The sequence below is a fragment of the Heteronotia binoei genome, chromosome 10, assembly GCF_032191835.1.
Source record: "Heteronotia binoei isolate CCM8104 ecotype False Entrance Well chromosome 10, APGP_CSIRO_Hbin_v1, whole genome shotgun sequence".
NCBI classification, from domain to species: Eukaryota; Metazoa; Chordata; class Lepidosauria; order Squamata; family Gekkonidae; genus Heteronotia; species Heteronotia binoei.
In genome coordinates, this window is record NC_083232.1 from 3,611,193 (window position 1) to 3,633,433 (window position 22,241).

A 22,241-nucleotide genomic window follows, 5' to 3' on the forward strand; every position below is an offset into this window, starting at 1 on the left:
CTTGCAAAACGCGGCTGTGTGCATTGCAAAGCGTCCAGGTCAATCCCCGAGGTGGCTGTAATCCTCCACGATGGAGCGGAGTGTCTCGAAGCCCTGCTCAAAGTCCCCTTCCTCGCAGCCGTGCCGCCAGTACCAGTGCAGGTAGGCCTTGCTCTTGTACATCTGCCAGGCTCGCTGCTCCACCCTCTGCAGGCGGTCGGCCGAGCTGCTGTGGTTGGCGCAGACAGTTAAGGTGTGGCTGTTGCGGCCGAGAGCCCCGAGGCTGACCGGGTCTGCGGGAGGGAGAAAGAGGGTGAGGAACAAGCAGGGTTCACACAGCCCCGGGGAGGTGCAGCAGCTGGACTGGATCCGGTAGACCTGGGTTCAAATCTACACGTTGCCAGTCAGCTCACTGACCCGTTGCCCCCCCCCCCCGTCACATCTCTCAGCCTAACCTACCTCAGTGGATTGTTGTCTGGATTTAAAAAAAAGAGAGGAAAACAGTTGGGAGTAAGTATAAACTGGCATACAAAGCCAGAGAACAACCAGGGGTGGCCGACTTCCTTAATGTGAGAACCACGTAGAAATAAACATCAGATGTTTGAGAGCCGCAAGATATGAATGCCAGATGTTTGAGAGCCACAAGACAGGAAGGAAAGGAGGAAGGAAGGAAGAAGAAGAAATTGGGTTTATATCCCGCCTTCCACTCTGAAGAGTCTCAGAGCGGCTCACAACCTCTTTTACCTTCCTCCCCCTCAACAGACATCCTGTGAGGTAGATGAAGATATTGGATTTATATCCCGCCCTCCACACTGAAGAGTCTCAGAGCAGCTCACAATCTCCTTTACCTTCCTACCTTCCTCTCTCACAACAGACACCCTGTGAGGTGTGTGGGGCTGGAGAGGGCTCTCACAGCAGCTGCCCTTTCAAGGACAACCTCTGCCAGAGCTATAACTGACCCAAGGCCATTCCAGCAGGTGCAAGTGGAAGAGGGGGGAATCAAACCCGGTTCTCCCAGATAAGAGTCCAGCACTTAACCACTACACCAAATGGGCTCTCTATTAGAGCTACGGCTGACCCGAGGCCATTCCAGCAGCTCCAAGTGGAAGAGTGGGGAATCAAAACCGGTTCTCCCAGATAAGAGAGCTCTGGCTGACCCAAGGCCATTCCAGCAGCTGCAAGTGGAGGAGTGGGGAATCAAACCCGGTTCTCCCAGATAAGAGTCCGGCACTTAACCACTACACCAAACTGGCTCTCTATTAGAGCTACGGCTGACCCGAGGCCATTCCAGCAGCTCCAACTGGAGGAGTGGGGAATCAAACCCGGTTCTCCCAGATAAGAGAGCTCTGGCTGACCCAAGGCCATTCCAGCAGCTGGAAGTGGAGGAGTGGGGAATCAAACCCGGTTCTCCCAGATAAGAGTCCGCGCACTTAACCACTACACCCAACTGGCTCTCTATTAGAGCTATGGCTGACCCAAAGCCCTTCCAGCTGCTGCAAGTGGAGGAGTGGGGAATCAAACCCAGTTCTCCCAGATAAGAGTCCATGCACTTAACCACTACATTCAAGTGGCTCTCTATTAGAGCTATGGCCTACCCAAGGCCATTCCAGCAGGTGCAAGTGGAGGAGGGGGAATCAAACCCGGTTCTCCCAGATAAGAGTCCACACACTTAACCACTACACCAAACTGGCTCTCAAGGAAGGGAGGAAGGAAAATCGATGGGGGAAGATAGAGGTGGAAATAAAGCAACTTTAACTTTAAAGGCATTCTCCAAGCCACCAGCTCTTTTTCTTTTGGACAGCACAAGTATTCCTGAGCCATGACCGCCCACGAGCCTCTGGCTGGCTTGGAGGAGTGATTTAAAGAGAGAAATGCCTTCTCCAAGGCAGCCAATGGGGTGGGGGCTTTGAGAGCCACATAATATGTATGAAAGAGCCACAGTCTGGCCGTTCCTGAACTAGATTCTAGTCCAGTATCACCTTCGAGCCTGGGCGTGAAGCAGGGGGGTGAGTGTGTGGGAGGGAGGTTATCTGTGAATTTCCTGCCTTGTGCAGGGGGTCGGGCTAGATGACCCTGGAGGTCCCTTCCCAACGATGTGTCTGGCTAGCGAAATTTTCACGGCGTCAGCTTTGACTCTCGAAAACGTATCCCACAAAATCTTGTCTCCAAGGTCCTGTTGGACTCGGGTCAAGGTGTTTCAAGATAGCGGTTCTGAGCAAAACATATTCGGGAGGGATGCTGACAAGCTACCGAGCTACCAAAGCAACCTGAAGGCAAACGATGCGAAATGGAGAAATGAAGGAAGGTGGGCGTTCAGTATAGAGAGAAGGCCGTTCGGAGAGGCACGAGAGCGGAAAGCAGACGTTGAAAAAGGATGCCCAAGAGCTAAGAGAGGAACAGTTATGAACTCCGCAGGACTGGCACAGCTTCATGGATAGCTTGTCCTGCCTTGGACATGATCCGGCAGAGAAGCAAGACCCGCCACCCAGGCGCGCTCAACTGACCTGTCCAGTAAGTGGCGGGGAAGGGATTCCAGGGCACGCAGCGGTACGCCTGCTTCAGCTTCCTCAGCACCGACTTGCAGCCGACGAGGAAAGCGTCTTCCTGGAGGCCGCGGGCCACGGCCAGAAGCCCTGAGCTGCAGTGCTGTCAGCGGAACTGTTAAGGACCACGGCCCCAGACCTGCAAGAGTTCCTTTCCCCTGAAATGCCCTGGGCTAGAGGAGCTGGGGGGTGCAGAAAACGAAGGGGAAGTCCAGGGGCACTTGTCAGACGTGTAACTTAGATATAATACTGCAACTGGTAGAGTGTGGCTACTTGACATGACTAACCCCATATTGTATTCTGTTATGCTGCATTCCCTGCCTTTACTAACCGTGAGAACAGCAACATGCATCTTTCCCCAAGGCAATTCCTAGCCACAAGGAGAGGAATTTCACACTAGGCCTAGAAGCCATCTGGGCCTTTGAAGTTAGCATATTCAAGGTAACCAGTGGGGAGCTTCCTGGGAGAATGATAAGGAAGTATGGGAAGCGCCGACTGTCTCCAAGGGTGTGAGAATGCTGTATTGTTCCCCCTCTTTGAAATGTACAAAAAGGCAAGACTCGGCCCTGCCTGTTATCAAACTCAACTTGCTACTTTGCTAGACTGTTTGTTCTCAAATAAATGGATTAATTTTGCAACATTATGGTCCGTCTCTGTTTGAAGTTCCACGTCTTGACAGCACTGGAAGCAGCTGATTGTCCTCTGCGATACTGACCCCCAGTCTGCATTGCGCAGGAGAGGTACAAAAGAACCAGCTTGAAGACCTACAAGCGCTAATGCTTTAAGCCCGTCTTATTTTAAATTTTTAAAAAATCTTTGCGTTTGTCTGCGTCCTTTATACAGCTTAAATATCTGCTACCTGGCATTACGTTTAATGACGCACATGGCCGGCCCGGCAAGGTCTCCCTTTATGTCAAATCCGGCCCGCATAGCAAATGAGTTCGATACCCTTAGACTAACTCCTCTGGATCTAGGAGAGTTTCAAAGCATCACATAAACATCTGATGATGCCTGAAGCTGAATCGGATCATCAGGGTCAGTCGTTGCCTACTCAGACTAGTGGTGGCTTCCCAGGGTCTCGGGCAGAGGAGGTCTTGCATGTCACCTCCTGCCTGGTCCTTTATTACCGGGAGATGCCGAGGGTTGAACCAGGACCTTCTGCATGCAAAGCAGAGGCTCAGCCACTGAGCCACAGCCCCCTCCCCTAGCTCCCTCTTGTGAGGGACTCAGAAACTTAGCCTGATTGCTGGGGAACAGGCTTGCAGCGATTGGCTGGAACGTTGCCCGAGCAACGTAAAAGTAACCAAATGAGGTTTGTTTAGCAGAGGAACACCTCAGGTTTTGAGTCTTAGCGAGGGAGTCTTCGAGAGAAGTCTTCAGAGGAGTCTGAAGTGAAGACTGTGGGCTTAGGCTGGTCAGTTGTAAAGGCAACTGGACAAGGGGGCTGAGAGCAGCCAGTGAGGCTGAGCTCCTTGTGGGAGACACAGCTGGGTAGTCTCTGTCTGAAAGAGTTTTCAGACAGTTTGAAACTCTCTGAGGGAGATTTTGCCAGCACATCAGGGCATCTCCGTGTACAAACTAGATCACAAAAAGACACACTGAAGGGAGAACTGGATTCTGGTGGTCAGCAGGGTTACCCAAGACTCAGTCCAGAAGACTAGCTGTGGGGCTGAGATGCATCAGTATTGAGGGGTACAAGTCGTGGAAGTTAGCTAGTGGAGTGTCTGTGAGGGAAAATATACTGGAACCAATCAGGAGTTCTATATGTGTGTGTGAGGAGTGATTGCAGTTTGTTATTTTTACGATTTGGCATAGCCGAAGCCTAGGGCTAAACAACTGAAGTAACAGCATTCTGAGTGCCCAGAAGGTACTACTGCCTGTCTGAAATAGAATTCAGTGGGATTCTGAAGCCTGCCTGTTTGTTGTTTTACAGATCGTCCGCCAGAGTTATTTTTATATTTTACCTCAGCCTGATAAAATCTCTACTTTCAGTAACTGATTATTTGCCAACGTTCTGCTGCCAACTGATTCTTTGTTATCGATTAGTTCTAACCAATATTATTTTTGATCCCTCTCCCTTGCCTTTTGTTATCTAAAAAATATTTTTGTGGTTTTGAATTTTAAAACAGGCTGGTGTCTATTATTTTGAGTGTCTGACAGGATTTCTAAATGTGTGCCTGAGGGACTGAGGGAAGGCGACTGGGGAAAAATTTAAAGTGGTTCCCCTCCCAACTAGACTCTGACCATTCCCTCACACCCCTCCTCAATTTTCTTCTTCATGTCTCTGTATTCTGGCAACCTTAACTGCCGTTTCAGGATGCCTTAACATTTACCGCTTCCAGATGTTGGGGGGGATAGAAACACCTGCATCCTCATTCACCAGGCTGTGTTCAAGCCGTCATCCTCGCGCCCGAGCTGGCAATATGGGACGGCCAGCCTCCAAACTCTCCCAGACTCTGCAGAGTAAAGATCCAAAGGCTCCCAGCCCGAACGACTGATGGACTCTCGCCACAGAAGAGATGGGAGTGTTTGCTGCGACTCAAGGATACGGGGTGCCCAGAGGGAGACTCGCGAGAAATGGACTGTGTCACGGAAGATGCCAGGCTGTCCCAAAAGACTGTTCCCCTGAGGAATTACAAACAAAGCTCCGTCACTGCAAAAGCACGGCAGGAGTGGAAAGGGCCATCAAGTCGCAGCTGACTTAAGTGGCCATCTGACAGCGATGCTGGTCCTGTGATGTTAGCGGGAAGTGTTTGTGAATTTCCTGCATTGCGCAGGGGGTTGGACTCGATGGCCCTGGGAGGGTCCCTTTCAACTCTACAGTTCTGTGACCTATGGCGATCCCACAGGGCACGAGAGGGATGGAGGCGGCTTGCCATTGCCTGCCTCTGTGCAGCAACCCCGGACTTCCTAGGTGGTCTCCCATCCAAGGACTAGCCAGGGCCAGCCAATCTTGGCTGCCGAGCTTTGACAAGACAAGAGATGGACGTTGGCCACTGCCTGCCTCTGTGCTGAGAGCCTGGACTTCAGGCGGTCATCCACCCCAATACAAACCAGGGACAACCCTGCTTCGCTTCCCAGATCATAAGGATATAAGAGAAGCCCTGTTGGGTCAGGCCAGTAGCCCATCCAGACCAACACTCTGTCACACAGTGGCCAAAAAAACCAGGTGCCATCAGGAGGTCCATCAGTGCGGCCAGGACACTAGAAGCCCTCCCACTTTGCCCCCCCCCAAGCACCAAGAATACAGAGCATCACTGCCCCAGACGTAAGGACATAAGAGAAGCCATGCTGGATCAGGCCAGTGGCCTATCCAGTCCAACACTCTGGGTCACACAGTGGCCAAAAAACCCAGGTGCCATCAGGAGGTCCATCAGTGGGGCCAGGACACTAGAAGCCCTCCCACTGTTGCCGCTCCCAAGCACCAAGAATACAGAGCATCACTACCTCAGACATAAGAACATAGAGAAGCCACGCTGGATCAGGCCAATGGCCCATCCAGTCCAACACTCTGTGTCACAATGGCCCAAAACCCAAGTGCCATCAGGAGGTCCACCAGTGGGGCCAGAACACTAGAAGCCCTCCCACTGTTGCTCCCCCGAGCACCAAGAATACAGAGCATCACTGCCCCAGACATAAGAACATAAGAGAAGCCATGCTGGATCAGGCCAGTGGCCCATCCAGTCCAACACTCTGTGTCACAAAGTGGCCAAAAAACCCGAAGTGCCATCAGAAGGTCCATCAATGGGGCCAGGACACTAGAAGCCCTCCCACTGTTGCTCCCCCAAGCACCAAGAATACAGAGCATCACTGCCCCAGATATAAGAGAAGCCATGTTGGATCAGACTAATGGCCCATCCAGTCCAACACTGTGTCACACAGGGGCCAAAAAACCCAGGTGCGCTCAGGAGGTCCATCAGTGGGGCCAGGACACTAGAACCCCTCCCACTGTTGCTCCCCCAAGCACCAAGAATACAGTGCATCACTGCCCCAGACATAAGAACATCAGAGAAGCCATGTTGAATTAAGCCAATGGCTCATCCAGTTCAACACTGTCACACAGTGGCCAAAACTGCAAAAACAACAACAGGTGCCATCAGGAGGTCCATCACTGGGGCCAGGACATCAGAAGTCCTCCCACTGTTGCCCCTCCCAAGCACCAAGAATACAGAGAGTGTAAGAGTAGTCATGTTGGATCAGGCCTGTCACGGCTGGGGCCGGGTCAGGCAAAGTCCAGAGGCAGGCCGAGGTCTGTAGCCAGCAAGCAGGAGTGTCCGAGGTGCCAAATCCAAATCGCTGTGCAAGTATCGCAGGTCCGAGGTCCAGAAGCCGAGGTCAGGGAGTCCAGAAGTCAAAAGCCAAAGTCAGGGAGTCAGGAACCAAAGTCAAGCCAGAGTGGATGCTAGAACTTCAGGGAGATGACTAGTTGCTTCCACAAAGCCTCCTCCCAAAGCCCACAGCTATATAGCCCTCTGCTGGCTGTTGCCCATTTGGGCTAATTGCTGGCTCTGGGAGGCAGCCAGGATCCTGTTACAACTCAAGCATCCTTGCTCTTAGGAGGGCCAGAATCCTCTCAAAACTCAGGGAGCGTCTTGCTTGTGAGCGTGCCGCCCTCCTCCAATCCCTGAGGTCCTGACGGAGGCAGTCACGCACACGAGCCACCCGAGAGGGCGAGGCAGGGGGGCTGGGATCTTCTTCAGCAGGAGGCAGGGGTACTGGTGCAGGTGGCAGGGGTACAGTTTCCTTGGCAGACTCGTCTTCCTCTGCAGGGTCCCCAGCACCCATGACAAGGCCAGTGGCCCATCCTTAACATAAGAGAAGCCATGAGAACATAAGAGAAGCCATGTTGGATCAGGCCAATGGCCTATCCAGTCCAACACTGTGTCACACAGTGGTCAAAAACCCAGGCGCCATCAGGAGGTCCATCAGTGGGGCCAGGTCACTAGAAGCCCTCCCACTGTGCCCTTCCCCAAGCACCAAGAATACAGCGCATCACTGCCCCAGACATGAGAACATAAGAGAAGCCATGTTGGATTAGGCCAATGGCCCATCCAGTTCAACACTGTGTCACACAGTGGCCAAAACTGCAAAACAACAACAGGTGCCATCAGGAGGTCCATCAGTGGGGCCAGGACATCAGAAGTCCTCCCACTGTTGCCCCTCCCAAGCACCAAGAATACAGAGAACATAAGAGAAGTCATGTTGGATCAGGCCAGTGGCCCATCCAGAACATAAGAGAAGCCATGAGAACATAAGACATGAGAACATAAGAGAAGCCATGTTGGATCAGGCCAATGGCCCATCCAGTCCAACACTGTGTCACACAGTGGTCAAAAACCCAGGTGCCATCAGGAGGTCCATCAGTGGGGCCAGGTCACTAGAAGCCCTCCCACTGTGCCCTTCCCCAAGCACCAAGAATACAGAGCATTGCTGCCCCAGACAGAGAGTTCCATAAATACCCTATGGATAACATTCACTGATGGACCTCTGCTCCAGATGCTTATGGAATCCCCTCTTGAAGCTCCCTCTATCCACTTAATTCTATAAACCTCCATCATGTCCCTCCGCAGTCCTCTCTTTTCTAGGCTAGACGTGCCCCACAGGAAAAGGTGCTCCAACCCTGAAATCATCTTGGTTGCCCACTTCCTCACCTTCTCCATTGAACCACTTCTTTTTGGCGATAACAGAGGCCAGAAATGAACGCAGTGATCTCAAATTTAGCCGCCCTCTAAATCTGCAGAAGTGCACTGCGATACAGGCGAGTTTGCCTTAAATTTATCTTGGGGTAGCAGAGAATCTGCCGTATTTTCGGCGAGCTATCCACCAGTTTGGGCCTTCAAACTGCCCCCCGAAACAAATCCGAGAAGAAGCCGCTACGGCTAACTTGCCAAGTCAAGAAAGACATACCAGGCAAGGTGTCATGGGGTGGGGGGAGGCATCTGTGAATTTCCTGCATAGTGCGGGGGTGTGTGTGTGGACTCGAGATCCTTGAGAGCCACAAAGAAGGAAGGCTTCCTCCTCGGGAGGTGGTGGGCTCTCCTTCCTTGGAGGTTTTTAAACAGGCTAGATGGCCATCTGACAGCAATGAGGATCCTGTGAATTTAGGGGGAGGTATTTGTGAGTTTCCTGCATAGTGAAGGGGGTTGGACTAGATGACCCTGGAGGTCCCTTCAAACTCTAGGTTCTCGTGGGTCTGTTCTGGCTCTTACCTGGTGCTGGCTTGGGCCGTGTGCAGGAATTTCAGGCCTGGCCCAGGGCAGGTGGCTCTCAGAAGCTCCCACGGTTCCATGCCCAGGCTAATCCCACTGCAAAAGCAACAGAGGCACAAAAGACAATGCCGTCTATCATCAGTGCTCAACCTTCCTACTCCAAGGCCCTGAACTGAACCCCCCCAAGGTGGCACCGTGGGACGTGCTGAGCACACAGGACAAGAAGTCACATGACCCACAGCCAGAGGCACCCAGAGTCCTCTGCCCACCACTGTCTACTGCACCACGCTAGCTGCACTGACAACTCCCCCCCCCCACCGCCCCTCCAATGGCAGGCCTCTTTTCTCTCCACCCAGCTCTTCGGCCCTCTGTCAGTAAGTGTAGAATACAATCTGAGAGAGGTAACTATAATGGATGACAAAACAAAAAAATGCAAGCTAGTGACCAATTTACGAAGAAATATATAGAAACCAGTTCAAATGTCCAAAACATTCAAGTCCCAAAGTAGTGTGGTGACAACCCAATTGGTTAAGTACTTGTTTCTTTCCAGTCTTCATCAGACCTGGGACCAATATTACATAACATAAGTACATAAGAGAAGCCCTGTTGGATCAGGCCAGTGGCCCATCCAGTCCAACACTCTGTGTCACTTAAGAACATAAGAGAAACCATGTTGGATCAGGCCAGTGGCTCATTCAATCCAACACTCTGTGTCACAGAAGAACATAAGAGAAGCCCTGTTGGATCAGGCCAGTGGCCCCTCCAATCCAACACTCTGTGTCACATAAGAACGTAAGAGAAGCCCTGTTGGATCAGGCCAGTGGCTCATTCAATCCAATACTCTGTGTCACAGAAGAACATAAGAGAAGCCCTGTTGGATCAGGCCAATGGCCCCTACAATCCAACACTCTGTGTCACATAAGAAGAACATAAGAGAAGCCCTGTTGGATCAGGCCAGTGGCCCCTCCAGTCCAACACTCTGTGTCACATAAGAACGTAAGAGAAACCATGTTGGATCAGGCCAATGGCCCCTCCAATCCAACACTCTGTGTCACATAAGAACATCAGAGAAGCCCTGTTGGATCAGGCCAGTGGCCCCTCCAGTCCAACACTCTGTATCTCATAAGAACATCAGAGAAGCCCTGTTGGATCAGGCCAGTGGCCCCTCCAGCCCAACACTCTGTGTCACATAAGAACATAAGAGAAACCATGTTGGATCAGGCCAGTGGCCCTCCAATCCAACACTCTGTGTCACATAAGAACATAAGAGAAGCCCTGTTGGAACAGGCCAGTGGCCCATCCAGTCCCACACTCTGTGTCACATAAGAACATAAGAGAAGCCCTGCTGGATCAGGCCAGTGGCCCATCCAGTCCAAAACTCTGTGTCACATAAGAACATAATAGAAACCCTGCTGGATCAGGCCAATGACCCCTCCAGTCCAACACTCTGTGTCACATAAGAACATAAGAGAAGCCATGTTGGATCAGGCCATACCCAGCCCTGTCAATAAACCAATATTGATTCAGTTATATAGATCCTTTACATAAATTTTTTTTAAAAAGGGGACGCAGAGCGTCTCCAGCAGCAATTTCACATCGGCTACGGCTCCGTATGAGGAAGGCGTGGCAGCTAGAGGTGGCCTGGTCCTTTTCCAGGCCTCTTTGGGTCTCCCAATCTGCTCCGAACGTCCCTCCTGAAAGGAGGGCAGGAAGGGTCGCACCACTGCTTAGTTCGCATGGCTTCTTTTTACATGCCCAGCGGTATGCTGTTGGCCACTTTGGGGTCAGGCAGTGATTCTTCTCCAGGCCAGTTTGTTGCCATCTCCCGGACACGGAGCAGGGCCCACTGGGGATGTATGTGTGTGGTGGTGGTGGTGGGGAGGCATTTGTGAATTCCTTGCATTGTGCAGGGGGTTCGACTAGATGACCCCGGGGGCTCCCTTCCAACCCTGTGATTCTGTTAATTACAGAGCATGACCGAAGGCCTCGTCGTCAGCTCCTGGCTCGGACTCACCTTTGGGTTGTGAAAATCTCGAGCGGGTAGAGAAACGCCGTGAGGCAAGAAGCGAGATAGGCGTTCATGGCGGAGAGGGGAACTTGCTGCCCGCCTTCAGCGGCCGCCTTCTCCTGCAGGGTTGCTGCGCGCTTCAGCACCTCGTCGTTGTGGAACAGGAGGATGCCGTCTGTATACCTGGGAAGGTGCAAACGCAGCCAGTTACATTACGGCTGGAGCAGTTAAGGCTTTTACAAGGCCCTTTTACAAGCCCAGAGCCCCGTGGCGCAGAGTGCTAAAGCTGCAGTACCGCAATCCTAAACTACGCAGTCCTAAACCACGATCCCCGGTGGAAGCTGAGTTTTCAGGTAGCCGGATCAAGGTCGACTCAGCCTTCCTATTGCACAAACCTTCCATTCTTCCGAGGTCGGTCAAATGAGTCCCCAGCTTGCTGAGGGTGGGGGGGAGTGTAGATGACCGGGGAAGGCAATGGCAAACCACCCCGTAAAAAAAGTCTGCCGTGAAAACGTTGTGAAAGCAACGTCACCTCAGAGTCAGAAATGACTGGTGCTTGCACAGGGGACCTTTCCTTTCCTTTACGAGCCCAGGCGGCATGCAAATTAATTAACGAAGAAGAAATTAAGACACTAAACAACAGCAAAAACAGCTTAAATGTTTAAAAAGCCCCCAAAAGGGGGAGGAGCTACCTGCTGCCTAAAGCTATATAATCAGGTGCTGGAGGGAGAGGGAGGAAACAGAGGGCTTCCTGTTGAACAGAATGGCAGTGCCATCACCAAAAAGGCCCTTCCCTGAACAGCACAAGATTTTCACCTTCACAACAACCCTGTGAGGTAGTTCAGGCAGCAAGAGAGGGACCGGCCCAAGATCACCCGATTAACTTCAGGACTGCGGGTGGGGGTTGAACCTGGGTCTCTTAGGCCTTAATCCAGAAACTGGAATGGCTATACTGCCCCAGCTCTCCACACCATTGGCGGTTAGAAGGATCCTCCTCTCTTTCTTCACCTCTGGAGCCAGGAAAGGCAGAGCAAAGCGTTGTAGTGCTGAAGAGGGCTCTCGCCGGCTTGGTGAGGCGCCACTGAGACCGCCAGGATGTGTCCCACGGGGTACTCGTCCCGGATGGCTTCGCACAAGCGGGAACTGAGCCCTAGGGGAGAAAAATCATGATAGACTGCACTGCGAAAAGAGCTCCAGAGCAGAGGTGTGACGCATTCATTCCTGCAGCTGCAGGACTTCAGCCCCTGTGCAGACACTGAGCAGGCCCTTCTGCAGCACTGCTTCCTGGATGTGAGCGCCACCTGCAGCTAGTTTGGCTCTGCCACCCTCCACCAAGGTGCTCTGCCTGGAGGATGCGGATATCACCCCCATCCTGCCTCAACGTCATCCCTCCTCCCCAGTCTGATTGGTGAGCCCTCCTTTTATTCCCTCCCCCTGCCAGTACTCAGCCCCCCTCTTCAGTCTGGGCCAATCCCATCCCATCCTCCCCTGGCCAAGGTGTGTCCCTTGTTAGGTGTAGTGGTGAAGTGCGGGGACTCTTATCTGGGAGAACCGGGTTTGATTCCCCACTCCTCCACTTGCACCTGCTGGAATGGCCTTGGGTCAGCCAGAGCTCCAATAGAGAGCCAGTTGGGTGTAGTGGTTAAGTGCATGGACTCTTATCTGGGAGAACCGGGTTTGATTCCCCACTCCTCCACTTGCACCTGCTGGAATGGCCTTGGGTCAGCCATAGCTCTGGCAGAGGTTGTCCTTGCCCTCTCAGCCCCACCCACCTCACAGGGTGTCTGCAGTGGGGGAGGAAGAGAGCCAGTTGGGTGTAGAGGTTAAGTGCGCTGACTCTTATCTGGGAGAACGGGGGTTGATTCCTCACTCCTCCACTTGCACCTGCTGGAATGGCCTTGGGTCAGCCAGAGCTCTCTTATCTGGGAGAACGGGGTTTGATTCCCCACCCCTCCAGTTGCACTTGCTGGAATGGCCTTGGGTCAGCCAGAGCTCTAATAGAGAGCCAGTTGGGTGTAGTGGTTAAGTGTGCGGACTTTTATCTGGGAGAACAGGGTTTGATTCCCCACTCCTCCACTTGCACCTGCTGGAATGGCCTTGGGTCAGCCAGAGCTCTAACAGAGAGCCAGTTTGGTGTAGTGGTTAAGTGTGCGGACTTTTATCTGGGAGAACAGGGTTTGATTCCCCACTCCTCCACTTGCACCTGCTGGAATGGCCTTGGGTCAGCCAGAGCTCTAATAGAGAGCCAGTTTGGTGTAGTGGTTAAGTGTGCGGACTTTTATCTGGGAGAACAGGGTTTGATTCCCCACTCCTCCACTTGCACCTGCTGGAATGGCCTTGGGTCAGCCAGAGCTCTAATAGAGAGCCAGTTGGGTGTAGTGGTTAAGTGTGCGGACTCTTATCTGGGAGAACAGGGTTTGATTCCCCACTCCTCCACTTGCACCTGCTGGAATGGCCTTGGGTCAGCCAGAGCTCTAATAGAGAGCCAGTTGGGTGTAGTGGTTAAGTGTGCGGACTCTTATCTGGGAGAACAGGGTTTGATTCCCCACTCCTCCACTTGCACCTGCTGGAATGGCCTTGGGTCAGCCAGAGCTCTAAAAGAGAGCCAGTTGGGTGTAGTGGTTAAGTGTGCGGACTTTTATCTGGGAGAACAGGGTTTGATTCCCCACTCCTCCACTTGCACCTGCTGGAATGGCCTTGGGTCAGCCAGAGCTCTAATAGAGAGCCAGTTTGGTGTAGTGGTTAAGTGTGCAGACTCTACAGAAAACAATTCCACACCCTCCTCTATAGGACAGCCCTTCAAGTCCTTGAAGATGGTGATCCTATCACCTCTCAGCCGCCTCCTCTCCAGGATAAACATCCTTCAGCCTTTCCTCATAGTACAGCCTGGAGAGGAGCCCGATGTCTGGAAGTGCGATTACCTCCTCAAATTGCACATCGATTCACTCTGGAAGAGGAGTCATCTAGCTGAAAAGGCGTGCAGTTTCGCGACAACTGCTAGGAGAAAACCCTGGAGAGAGGAATGCTTTGGCAAAAGAAAAAATTCTCCTGCCTCTGTGGTAGGACTCACCTGCTCCAGTCCCCCCGCTGAGGCTGTGAAAGAGGACCACCCCGCTATAGCAGTCCCTGCGCTCCACCTCCTTCCTCAGGCTCTCCATGGTCCTGTGGGATAAGCTCTGCTCCCCCTCGGAACGGACGCCGTGATACCCTGCAAAGTGCAAAGCGGACGCGGGCCCGGTTAGGATAGCAATGCAATATAAAGCCGTGGAATATATTGTGAGAAAGGGAGAAAAGGACTTCTCTATCCCATGCACAATCTTGCAAACCTCTAGCATGTCACCCTTCAGTTGACATTTCTCCAATTCACACGTTGGAGAGCCAGTTTGGTGTAGTGGTTAAACAGTGGAAATAATAACAAAAAAGATATCTCCAAAATATACGCATTTTTCGGTCCATTAGACGCTCCGGACTATTAGACGCAGGTGCCTGGCTGGGAGACAAGCGGCGAGATTGCTCCTTCCACCCCCACCGCAAACCCAGCACTCTGGCGAGATCGCTCCCTGCAAAGTGCTGGGTTTGCGGTGGGGGCGGAGGGAGTCGCTGCTTGTCTCCCAGCCAGGCGCCTGCGTCTTATGGTCCGGTGCGTCCTATGGACCGAAAAATACAGTATTTGAAGGCAAGAGTTGCAGCTGAGTTTCTGTGCGCACCCCCCTTCCCCTCCATTCAAGGCATGTGTGTATATATATGTGTGTATATGTATTTGTGTGTGTGTGTGTATATATATGCACACACAAATATATTGGCCACTGTGTGACATAGAGTGTTGGACTGGATTGGCCATTGGCCTGATCCAACATGGCTTCTTTTATGTTCTTATGTGCACATAGTGTTGGACTGGATGGGACACTGGCCTGATCCAACATCTCTTATGTTCTTACGTGACACAGAGTGCTGGAATGGAATGGCCTTGGATCAGCCAGAGCTCTAATAGAGAGCCAGTTTGGTGTAGTGGTTAGATGCACGGACTCTTATCTGGGAGAACTGGGTTTGATTCCCCACTCCTCCACTTGCACCTGCTGGAATGGCCATGGGTCAGCCATAGCTCTAATAGAGAGCCAGTTTGGTGTAGTGGTTAAGTGCGCGGACTCTTATCTGGGAGAACCAGGTTTGATTCCCCACTCCTCCACTTGCACCTGCTGGAATGGCCTTGGGTCAGCCATAGCTCTAATAGAGAGCCAGTTTGGTGTAGTGATTAAGTGTGTAGACTCTTATCTGGGAGAACCGGGTTTGATTCCCCCCTCCTCCACTTGCAGCTGCCGGAATGGCCTTGGGTCAGCCATAGCTCTAATAGAGAGCCAGTTGGGTGTAGTGGTTAAGTGTGCGGACTCTTATCTGGGAGAACCGGGTTTTATTCCCCACTCCTCCACTTGCACCTGCTGGAATGGCCTTGGGTCAGCCATAGCTCTTGCAGGAGTTTTCTTTGAAGGGACAGCTGCTGTAAAAGAAAAAAAAAGCTCTCTCAGCCGCACCCACCTCACAGGGTGTCTGTTGTGGGGACGGAAGGGAAAGGAGATTGTGAGCTGCTTTGAGCCTCTGTCCTTGAAAGGGCAGCTTCTGGGAGAGTCCTCTCAGCCCCACCCACTTCACAGGGTGTCTGTTGTGGGGGAGGAAGGGAAAGGAGATTGTGAGCTGCTCTGAGCCTCTGTCCTTGAAAGGGCAGCTTCTGGGAGAGCCCTCTCAGCCCCATCCACCTCACAGGGTGTCTCTTGTGGGGAAGGAAGGGAAAGGAGATTGTGAGCTGCTCTGAGCCTCTGTCCTTGAAAGGGCAGCTTCTGGGAGAGCCCTCTCAGCCCCACCCACCTCACATGGTGTCTGTTGTGGGGGAGGAAGGGAAAGGGGGTTAACCGCTTTGAGACTCTTGAGATTCAGAGTGGAGGGCGGAGTATAAATCCAGTATCATCTTTTCCCCCCCCCCATGTTGAGCTGATGGCCCTGCCTGCTGAGACCGTGTGGACCACTTCTTACCATAGGCCCAGTTGTTGCCTCTTCCTTGCTTCCCCACGATGAGGTTGGACTCTCTGAATGATCTTCAGAGGTGGAAAGAGAGAAAAATGCGATGCGGTTAATTCGGGGGTCCGATGCTGTATTCAGGGTGGCGCATCAGATACAGAGAAGACAAAGAAATGAAAACTAATTTTGCCTCTACTGGCTGATTTTGAAACAATTCCTTCTGCTTCTCGCCGATCTCGGAGAGCTGCACCTAGCCTTGAAACTCCAAGTGCTGGACATCAAGCTCAGATTCCCCTCCAGGTTCTGACACTATGGACAGGTTTCCAAAATCATTGCTATAGTCACAGACATTCTAGAGTCACACGTCCCAGAGACCCTTCCTTTCTGCCCAAGAGCTCCTGTCTCTTACCCTCTCGGGATTCGCTTCTGCAGCGTCTTGACCACCTTTGGCTCACTGTCGACACAGATAGCACTCAGCTTGCCATCAAGGGAGGAGAACGGGTACCTGCCGGAGAGAACAGCTGGGCATCAGGTCGGCTCAGACTGCTTTGGCCTCCTCTCGGGCGAGAGGCAAACATGCGCGATGGATCGCTCGCTGCAGGCTGCCGCTCCTCCTCCTAGGAGCCCCAGCTGCGAGACACGGAGAGCATTCGGAGCCAATTGCCATGGGATTTGGGCGATCCTGGATTTGGTCCTAAGGAATGCCCAAGACTTGGTGAGAGATGTAAAAGTGATCACACCGCTTGGAAATCAATAACGTTATTGATTTCACCATTTGTATAAATAGAGAGTTGCCCCCAAAAGACGAGCACAACCACGTTTAACTTTAAAAGGAGTAAATTCTCTGAGATGAGGAGGCATGTGAAGAGGAAACTGAAGGGAAAGGTAAATACAGTCATACCCCTTAGGGAAGCTTGGAGGCTATTTAAAACTACAATCCTAGAAGCTCAGATAAAATATATCACAAGTTAGGAAAGGCACAAACAGGTATAAGAAAAGGCCTTCATGGTTAACAAAGTAATGAAAGCTGTAAAAGGTAAGGACTCCTTTAAGTGGTGGAAAGCTAGTCCAAGTGAGATTAATAAAAGGGAACACAGGCTGTGGCAAATCAAATGCAAGATTATGATCGGGCAGGCAAAAATGGACTATGAGGAGTATATTGCAAAAAATATAAAGACCAACAATAAAAATTTCTTCAAATATATTAGAAGCAGGAAACCAGCCAGGGAGGCAGTGCGGCCCTTGGATGACCAAGGGGTAAAAGGATTACTGAAGGAGGATAGGGCTAAGAAAAATTAATATTCCCCAATAAAAAGCTGGTTGAGGCAACGGGGGTGGCTAGCAATATATTTGAAGGCAAGAGTTGCAGCTGAGTTTCTGTGCGCGTGCCCCCTCCCCTCCATTCAAGGCATGTGTATATATATGTGTGTATATGTATTTATGTGTGTGTATATATATATATATATGCACACACAAATATATTGGCCACTGTGTGACATAGAGTGTTGGACTGGATGGGCCATTGGCCTGATTCAACATGGCTTCTTTTATGTTCTTATGTGCACATAGTGTTGGACGGGATGGGACATTGGCCTGATCCAACATGGGTTCTCTTATGTTCTTATGTGACTCATAGTGTTGGACTGGATGGGCCATTGGCCTGATCCAACATGGCTTCTCTTATGTTCTTATGTGACACAGAGTGTTGGACTGGATGGGCCACTGGCCTGATCCAACATGGCTTCTCTTATGTGACACAGAGTGTTGGACTGGATGGGCCACTGGCCTGATCCAACATGGCTTCTCTTATGTTCTTATGTGACACAGAGTGTTGGACTGGATGGGCCACTGGCCTGATCCAACATGGCTTCTCTTATGTGACACAGAGTGTTGGACTGGATGGGCCATTGGCCTGATCCAACATGGCTTCTCTTATGTTCTTATGTGACACAGAGTGTTGGACTGGATGGGCCACTGGCCTGATCCAACATGGCTTCTCTTATGTTCTTGCGTGACACAGAGTATTGGACAGGATGGGCCATTGGCCTGATCCAACATGGCTTCTCATATGTTCTTACGTGACACAGAGTGCTAGACTGGATGGGCCATTGGCCTGATCCAACAAGGCTTCTCTTATGTTCTTATGTGACACAGAGTGTTGGACTGGATGGGCCATTGGCCTGATCCAACGTGGCTTCTCTTATGTTCTTAAGCTGGGGACTCATTTGACCAACCTTGGAAGGATGGAAGGCTGAGTCAACCTCGAGCCGGCTACCTGAACCAGCTTCCGCCAGGATCGAACTCAGGTCATGAGCAGAGAGCTCGGACTGCAGTACTGCAGCTTTACCACTCTGCGCCACGGGGCTCTTATCAGTCATCTTTACGTCCCAGACTCTTCAGCCTTTCCCAATAAGAAAGATTCTGAATCCCCTTAATCACTCGGGGTGCTCAGTCAAGGCGAAGATTTCCTTGACTTTACTACCCAGAGGTGGACGAGGAAGGGGTGGGTGTGGAGGGCAGAGCCTTACAGGTTGGCATCTCTGCTTCTGGACCGGGTAACAGCTTCCCACCATGCCTGTCCAATCTGGTTGCCGCACTGTCCAACCTGGAGCCAAACAGCAGACATGAGTCCTAGAAAAGAAAAGAAAAGAAAAGCTTGCAGGAGCGCATTGAAATGCAAGACCCAGGCCTTACGAAGTGGGACACCCTCCCTTCTGCAGTTACAGGGGGTAGATACAGGAAAATCCCCTATGACAAGGGTTTCCCAAACTCTCCCCCCCCCCCCGGTGGCCTGGTTATTTTTACATTTCTCCTTTGTGGCCCACTAAAATTTGAGGATCGAGCCAGGAGACTTTGGGGGTGGAGCCGGGAGACAGGAAAGCCTGTCTCTTTTTTCTGTAGAAGTCTCCAAGGAAAACTCAGCTCAGGCTTTGCAGCCTGTGTCAGTCTTCAAGGCTAGCTTTTATCTGCACAACACAGAGACATTGGGGGATGGAAGGAAGGAAAACGGAGCTCAGGCTTTGCAGCTTGCGTCAGTCTTCAAGCCTAGATTTTATCCGCATAACACAGACGGGAGAAGGAAGGAAGGAAAACGGAGCTCAAGCTTTGCAGCCTGTGTAAGTCATCAAGCCTGGCGTTCATCTGCACAACACAGAGATGTCGGGGGTGGAAGGAAGGAAAACGGAGCTCAGATTTTGCAGCCTGTGTCAGTCTTCAAGCCTAGCTTGTCTCTGCACAACAGAGAGACGAGAAAGGAAGGAAGCAGAGCAGAGCTCAGGCTTTGCTGCAAGCGGGGCTAGCTTTGGCTTTTTTTGTGACCCGGTATTGAGGCTTCCGTGGCCTGGTACTGGGTCACGACCCTGCAAACCTTAACCCTTGCTGTAATGATGGCATAGCATCATTAGTTCATGTATTTTATGAATGCAAGGTGTACAGTAAGCATAGGGAATCCCTCCTGCCGTCCATGATCATTCCCCCTACTAGCAGTCAAAAAATATGCCAACTTAAAGAACTCCTGGAGGGCAAGTATCCTGCAGTTACTCTAAATTTGGTTGGTTCACCTTTAGGTTGAGAAAATTACTAGTAGCTTAAAATGCCAGAGTATATCTGTTTTCATGGCCATTTCTGTATATTTTTCAATTTTAATAATAATATAACGCTTTTATGATGTTTTTACAGATAGTTCTTATGGATACGTATAGTTATCCCTTTTGTTTAAGACGTTGGCTTTTGCTGTAAATAAAATCAGACCCAGGCCTGAGACAAAGACTAAATACAAACAACTCTTTCAAATCCCTGGATAGGGCAAAATGCTGAGCACCTTCTACTACATGGGTGTCAAACATGCAGTCTGGGGGCCGAATCAGGCCCCTGGAGGGCTCCTATCAGGTCCCTGAACAACTGGCTGTCATCTGCTTCCTTCTCCCTCTCTCTTGCTTCCTTCTGCAACACAGCTTGCTTTGCCAGGCTTGCTCAATCATGCAGGAGTTACAGGGCAAAACCTTTATTTTCTCCATTGGCTGAGGCTCCTCCCTTGGGGAAGGGGGGAAGGCAGAGCTTGCTTTGCCAGGCTCTCTCAATTGCACAGCAGAGTTACTGAGCCAAGCCTCTCTTCCTTCTATTGGCTGAAGCTCCCCAGTCCTCTGGGGAAGGGAGGAAAGAGCCAGAGCTTCCTTTGTGCCGTTCCCTGGATCCCATGGGAGAGATACAAAGAAAGCATCTTTAAGACCAATGAGTGCTTATGTTTTAAGCATGTTTTTAAAGTTTTTTTGAAAAATATATTTTTATTTGCCTGTGTTCTTTATAAAATTTATATCTCTGCTACCTAATCTTAAATACTTACACACATGGCCCGGCCCGACAAGGTCTCTTTTATGTCAGATCCGGCCCTCATAGCAAATGAGTTCGACACCCCTGTTCTACTATGTAAGCAACAGAACAAAGTTCTGATTTGCTGCTCAAACCTGAGATGTTACGTCAACCTTCCCTGCCCTGATTTTCAGTAGACACTTCCTTCAATTTGATAAGTATCTGCTTTAATTAATTTTACTGCTGACGTTTACTCCACATCCTGGAATACGCCAAAAATTCCCTTTTTTCGCTTTTTTTGTGTGGTAAAGGTAGTCCCCCTGTGCGAGCACCAGTCGTTTCCAACTCTGGGGTGACGTCGCATCACGATGTTTTCACGGCAGACTTTTGACGGGGTGGTTTGCCATTGCCTTCCCCAGTCATCTCCGCTTTTCCCCCAGCAAGCTGGGGACTCCTTTGACCGACCTCGGAAGGTTAGAAGGCTTAGTCAGCCTCAAGCAGGTTACCAGAACCCAGCTTCTGCCTGGATCGAACTCAGGTCATGAGCAGATCTTAGGACTGCAGTACTGCAGCTTTACCACTCTGCACCACAGGGCTCTTAAGGTAAAGGTAGTCCCCTGTGCAAGCACCACTCGTCTCCGACTCTGGCGTGACGTTGCTTTCACAACGTTTTCACGGCAGACTTTTTACAGGGTGGTTTGCCATTGCCTTCCCCAGTCCTCTATGCTTTCCCCCCAGCAAGCCGGGGACTCATTCAACCGACCTCGGAAGGATGGAAGGCTGAGTCAACCTTGGGCCAGCTACCTGAATCCAGCTTCCGCTGGAATCGAACCCAGGTCACGAGCAGAGAGTTCAGATCACAGCACTGCCGTACTGCTGCTTTACCACTCTGCGCCACGGGGCAGATGTATTTAGACTGTATTAAATGTCGTTATGTATTTAGAACGTAATAAATAAACTTTTAATTTAGAAAAACAACAAACCCAGTTCTGGGCATGTGACAACTACGTTTCCCACTCAGCACCTCTCACTTTGGAGCTGCGATTCTCAGTGCTGAAAATACCTCTTCCGAGGTGTGACTCCGTTGAGTCATTCTTGCATAGATGATCTCATTTGAATTTCATAACCTTATTAACGAGGGAGCTAAAGGGCTGATCTGCACAATCTGACTAACAGGTGGAATGAGACATACCCCACGCTGGTGCCAACTTGTTAGTTAGAACTCTTTCCCATGTCTGCCCGAGAGACGCTGATCCTCAGGAGAGGGGGGAAGCTTCAGATACGACAAAGCCCCGAAAGTTGAGTGCGGCTGGCGGGCGGGTGTTCACCTGCAGCGTCCACTGCAATTGTGTGCTTGACTGCATCACACTGCCACAAACTTCAGGGCCTCCTCAGCGGATTTTGCATCAGGGGCAAGGGTGCGACACGAAGAAGCAGCTACTGGATTTATATCCCGCCCTACACTCTGAATCTCACAATCTCAGAGCAGTCACAATCTCCTATATCAGGGGTGGCCAACGGTACCTCTCCAAATGTTTTTTTTGCCTACAACTCCCATCAGCCCCAGCCAACATGGGCTGATGGGAGTTGTAGGCAAAAACATCTGGAGAGCTACCGTTGACCAACCCTGTCTATATCTTCTTCCGCCACAACAGACACCCTGTGAGCTGGGCGGGGCTGAGAGGGCTCTCACAGGAGCTGCCCTTTCAAGGACAACCTCTGCCAGAGCTATGGCTGACCCAAGGCCATGCTAGCAGGTGCAAGTGGCAGAGTGGGGAATCAAACCTGGTTCTCCCAGAGAAGAGTCCGCGCACTTAACCGCTATGGTTGACCCAAGGCCATTCCAGCAGGTGCAAGTGGAGGAGCGAGGAATCAAACCCGGTTCTCCCAAATAAGAATCCGTGCACTAAACCACTACACCAAACTGGCTCTCTATTAGAGCTATGGCTGACCCAAGGCCATTCTAGCTGCTGCAAGTGGAGGAGTGGGGAATCAAACCCGGTTCTCCCAGATAAGAATCCGTGCACTTAACCACTACACCAAACTGGCTCTCTATTAGAGCTATGGCTGACCCAAGGCCATTCTAACTGCTGCAAGTGGAGGAGTGGGGAATCAAACCCGGTTCTCCCAGATAACAGTCCGCGCACTTAACCACTACACCAAACTGGCTCTCTATTAGAGCTC

The 22,241-nt window shown here is 51.2% G+C and overlaps 1 protein-coding gene across 1 annotated transcript in view; it reads right to left on the reverse strand.

Moving 5' to 3' along the window:
• The window catches only part of LOC132578320 (tubulin delta chain-like), a 35,867-nt gene continuing 13,626 nt past the window's right edge, over positions 1-22,241 (reverse strand). The window contains exons 2-11 of the mRNA XM_060248259.1: positions 18,278-18,380; positions 16,159-16,254; positions 15,765-15,826; positions 13,810-13,947; positions 11,748-11,889; positions 10,746-10,922; positions 8,732-8,827; positions 5,072-5,147; positions 2,484-2,625; positions 1-272 (exon numbers count right to left, since the gene is read on the reverse strand). Of these exons, the coding sequence (XP_060104242.1) occupies positions 40-272; positions 2,484-2,625; positions 5,072-5,147; positions 8,732-8,827; positions 10,746-10,922; positions 11,748-11,889; positions 13,810-13,947; positions 15,765-15,826; positions 16,159-16,254; positions 18,278-18,380 (1,265 nt within the window). The 3' untranslated portion in view covers positions 1-39. The remainder of the gene's footprint in view (positions 273-2,483; positions 2,626-5,071; positions 5,148-8,731; positions 8,828-10,745; positions 10,923-11,747; positions 11,890-13,809; positions 13,948-15,764; positions 15,827-16,158; positions 16,255-18,277; positions 18,381-22,241) is intronic.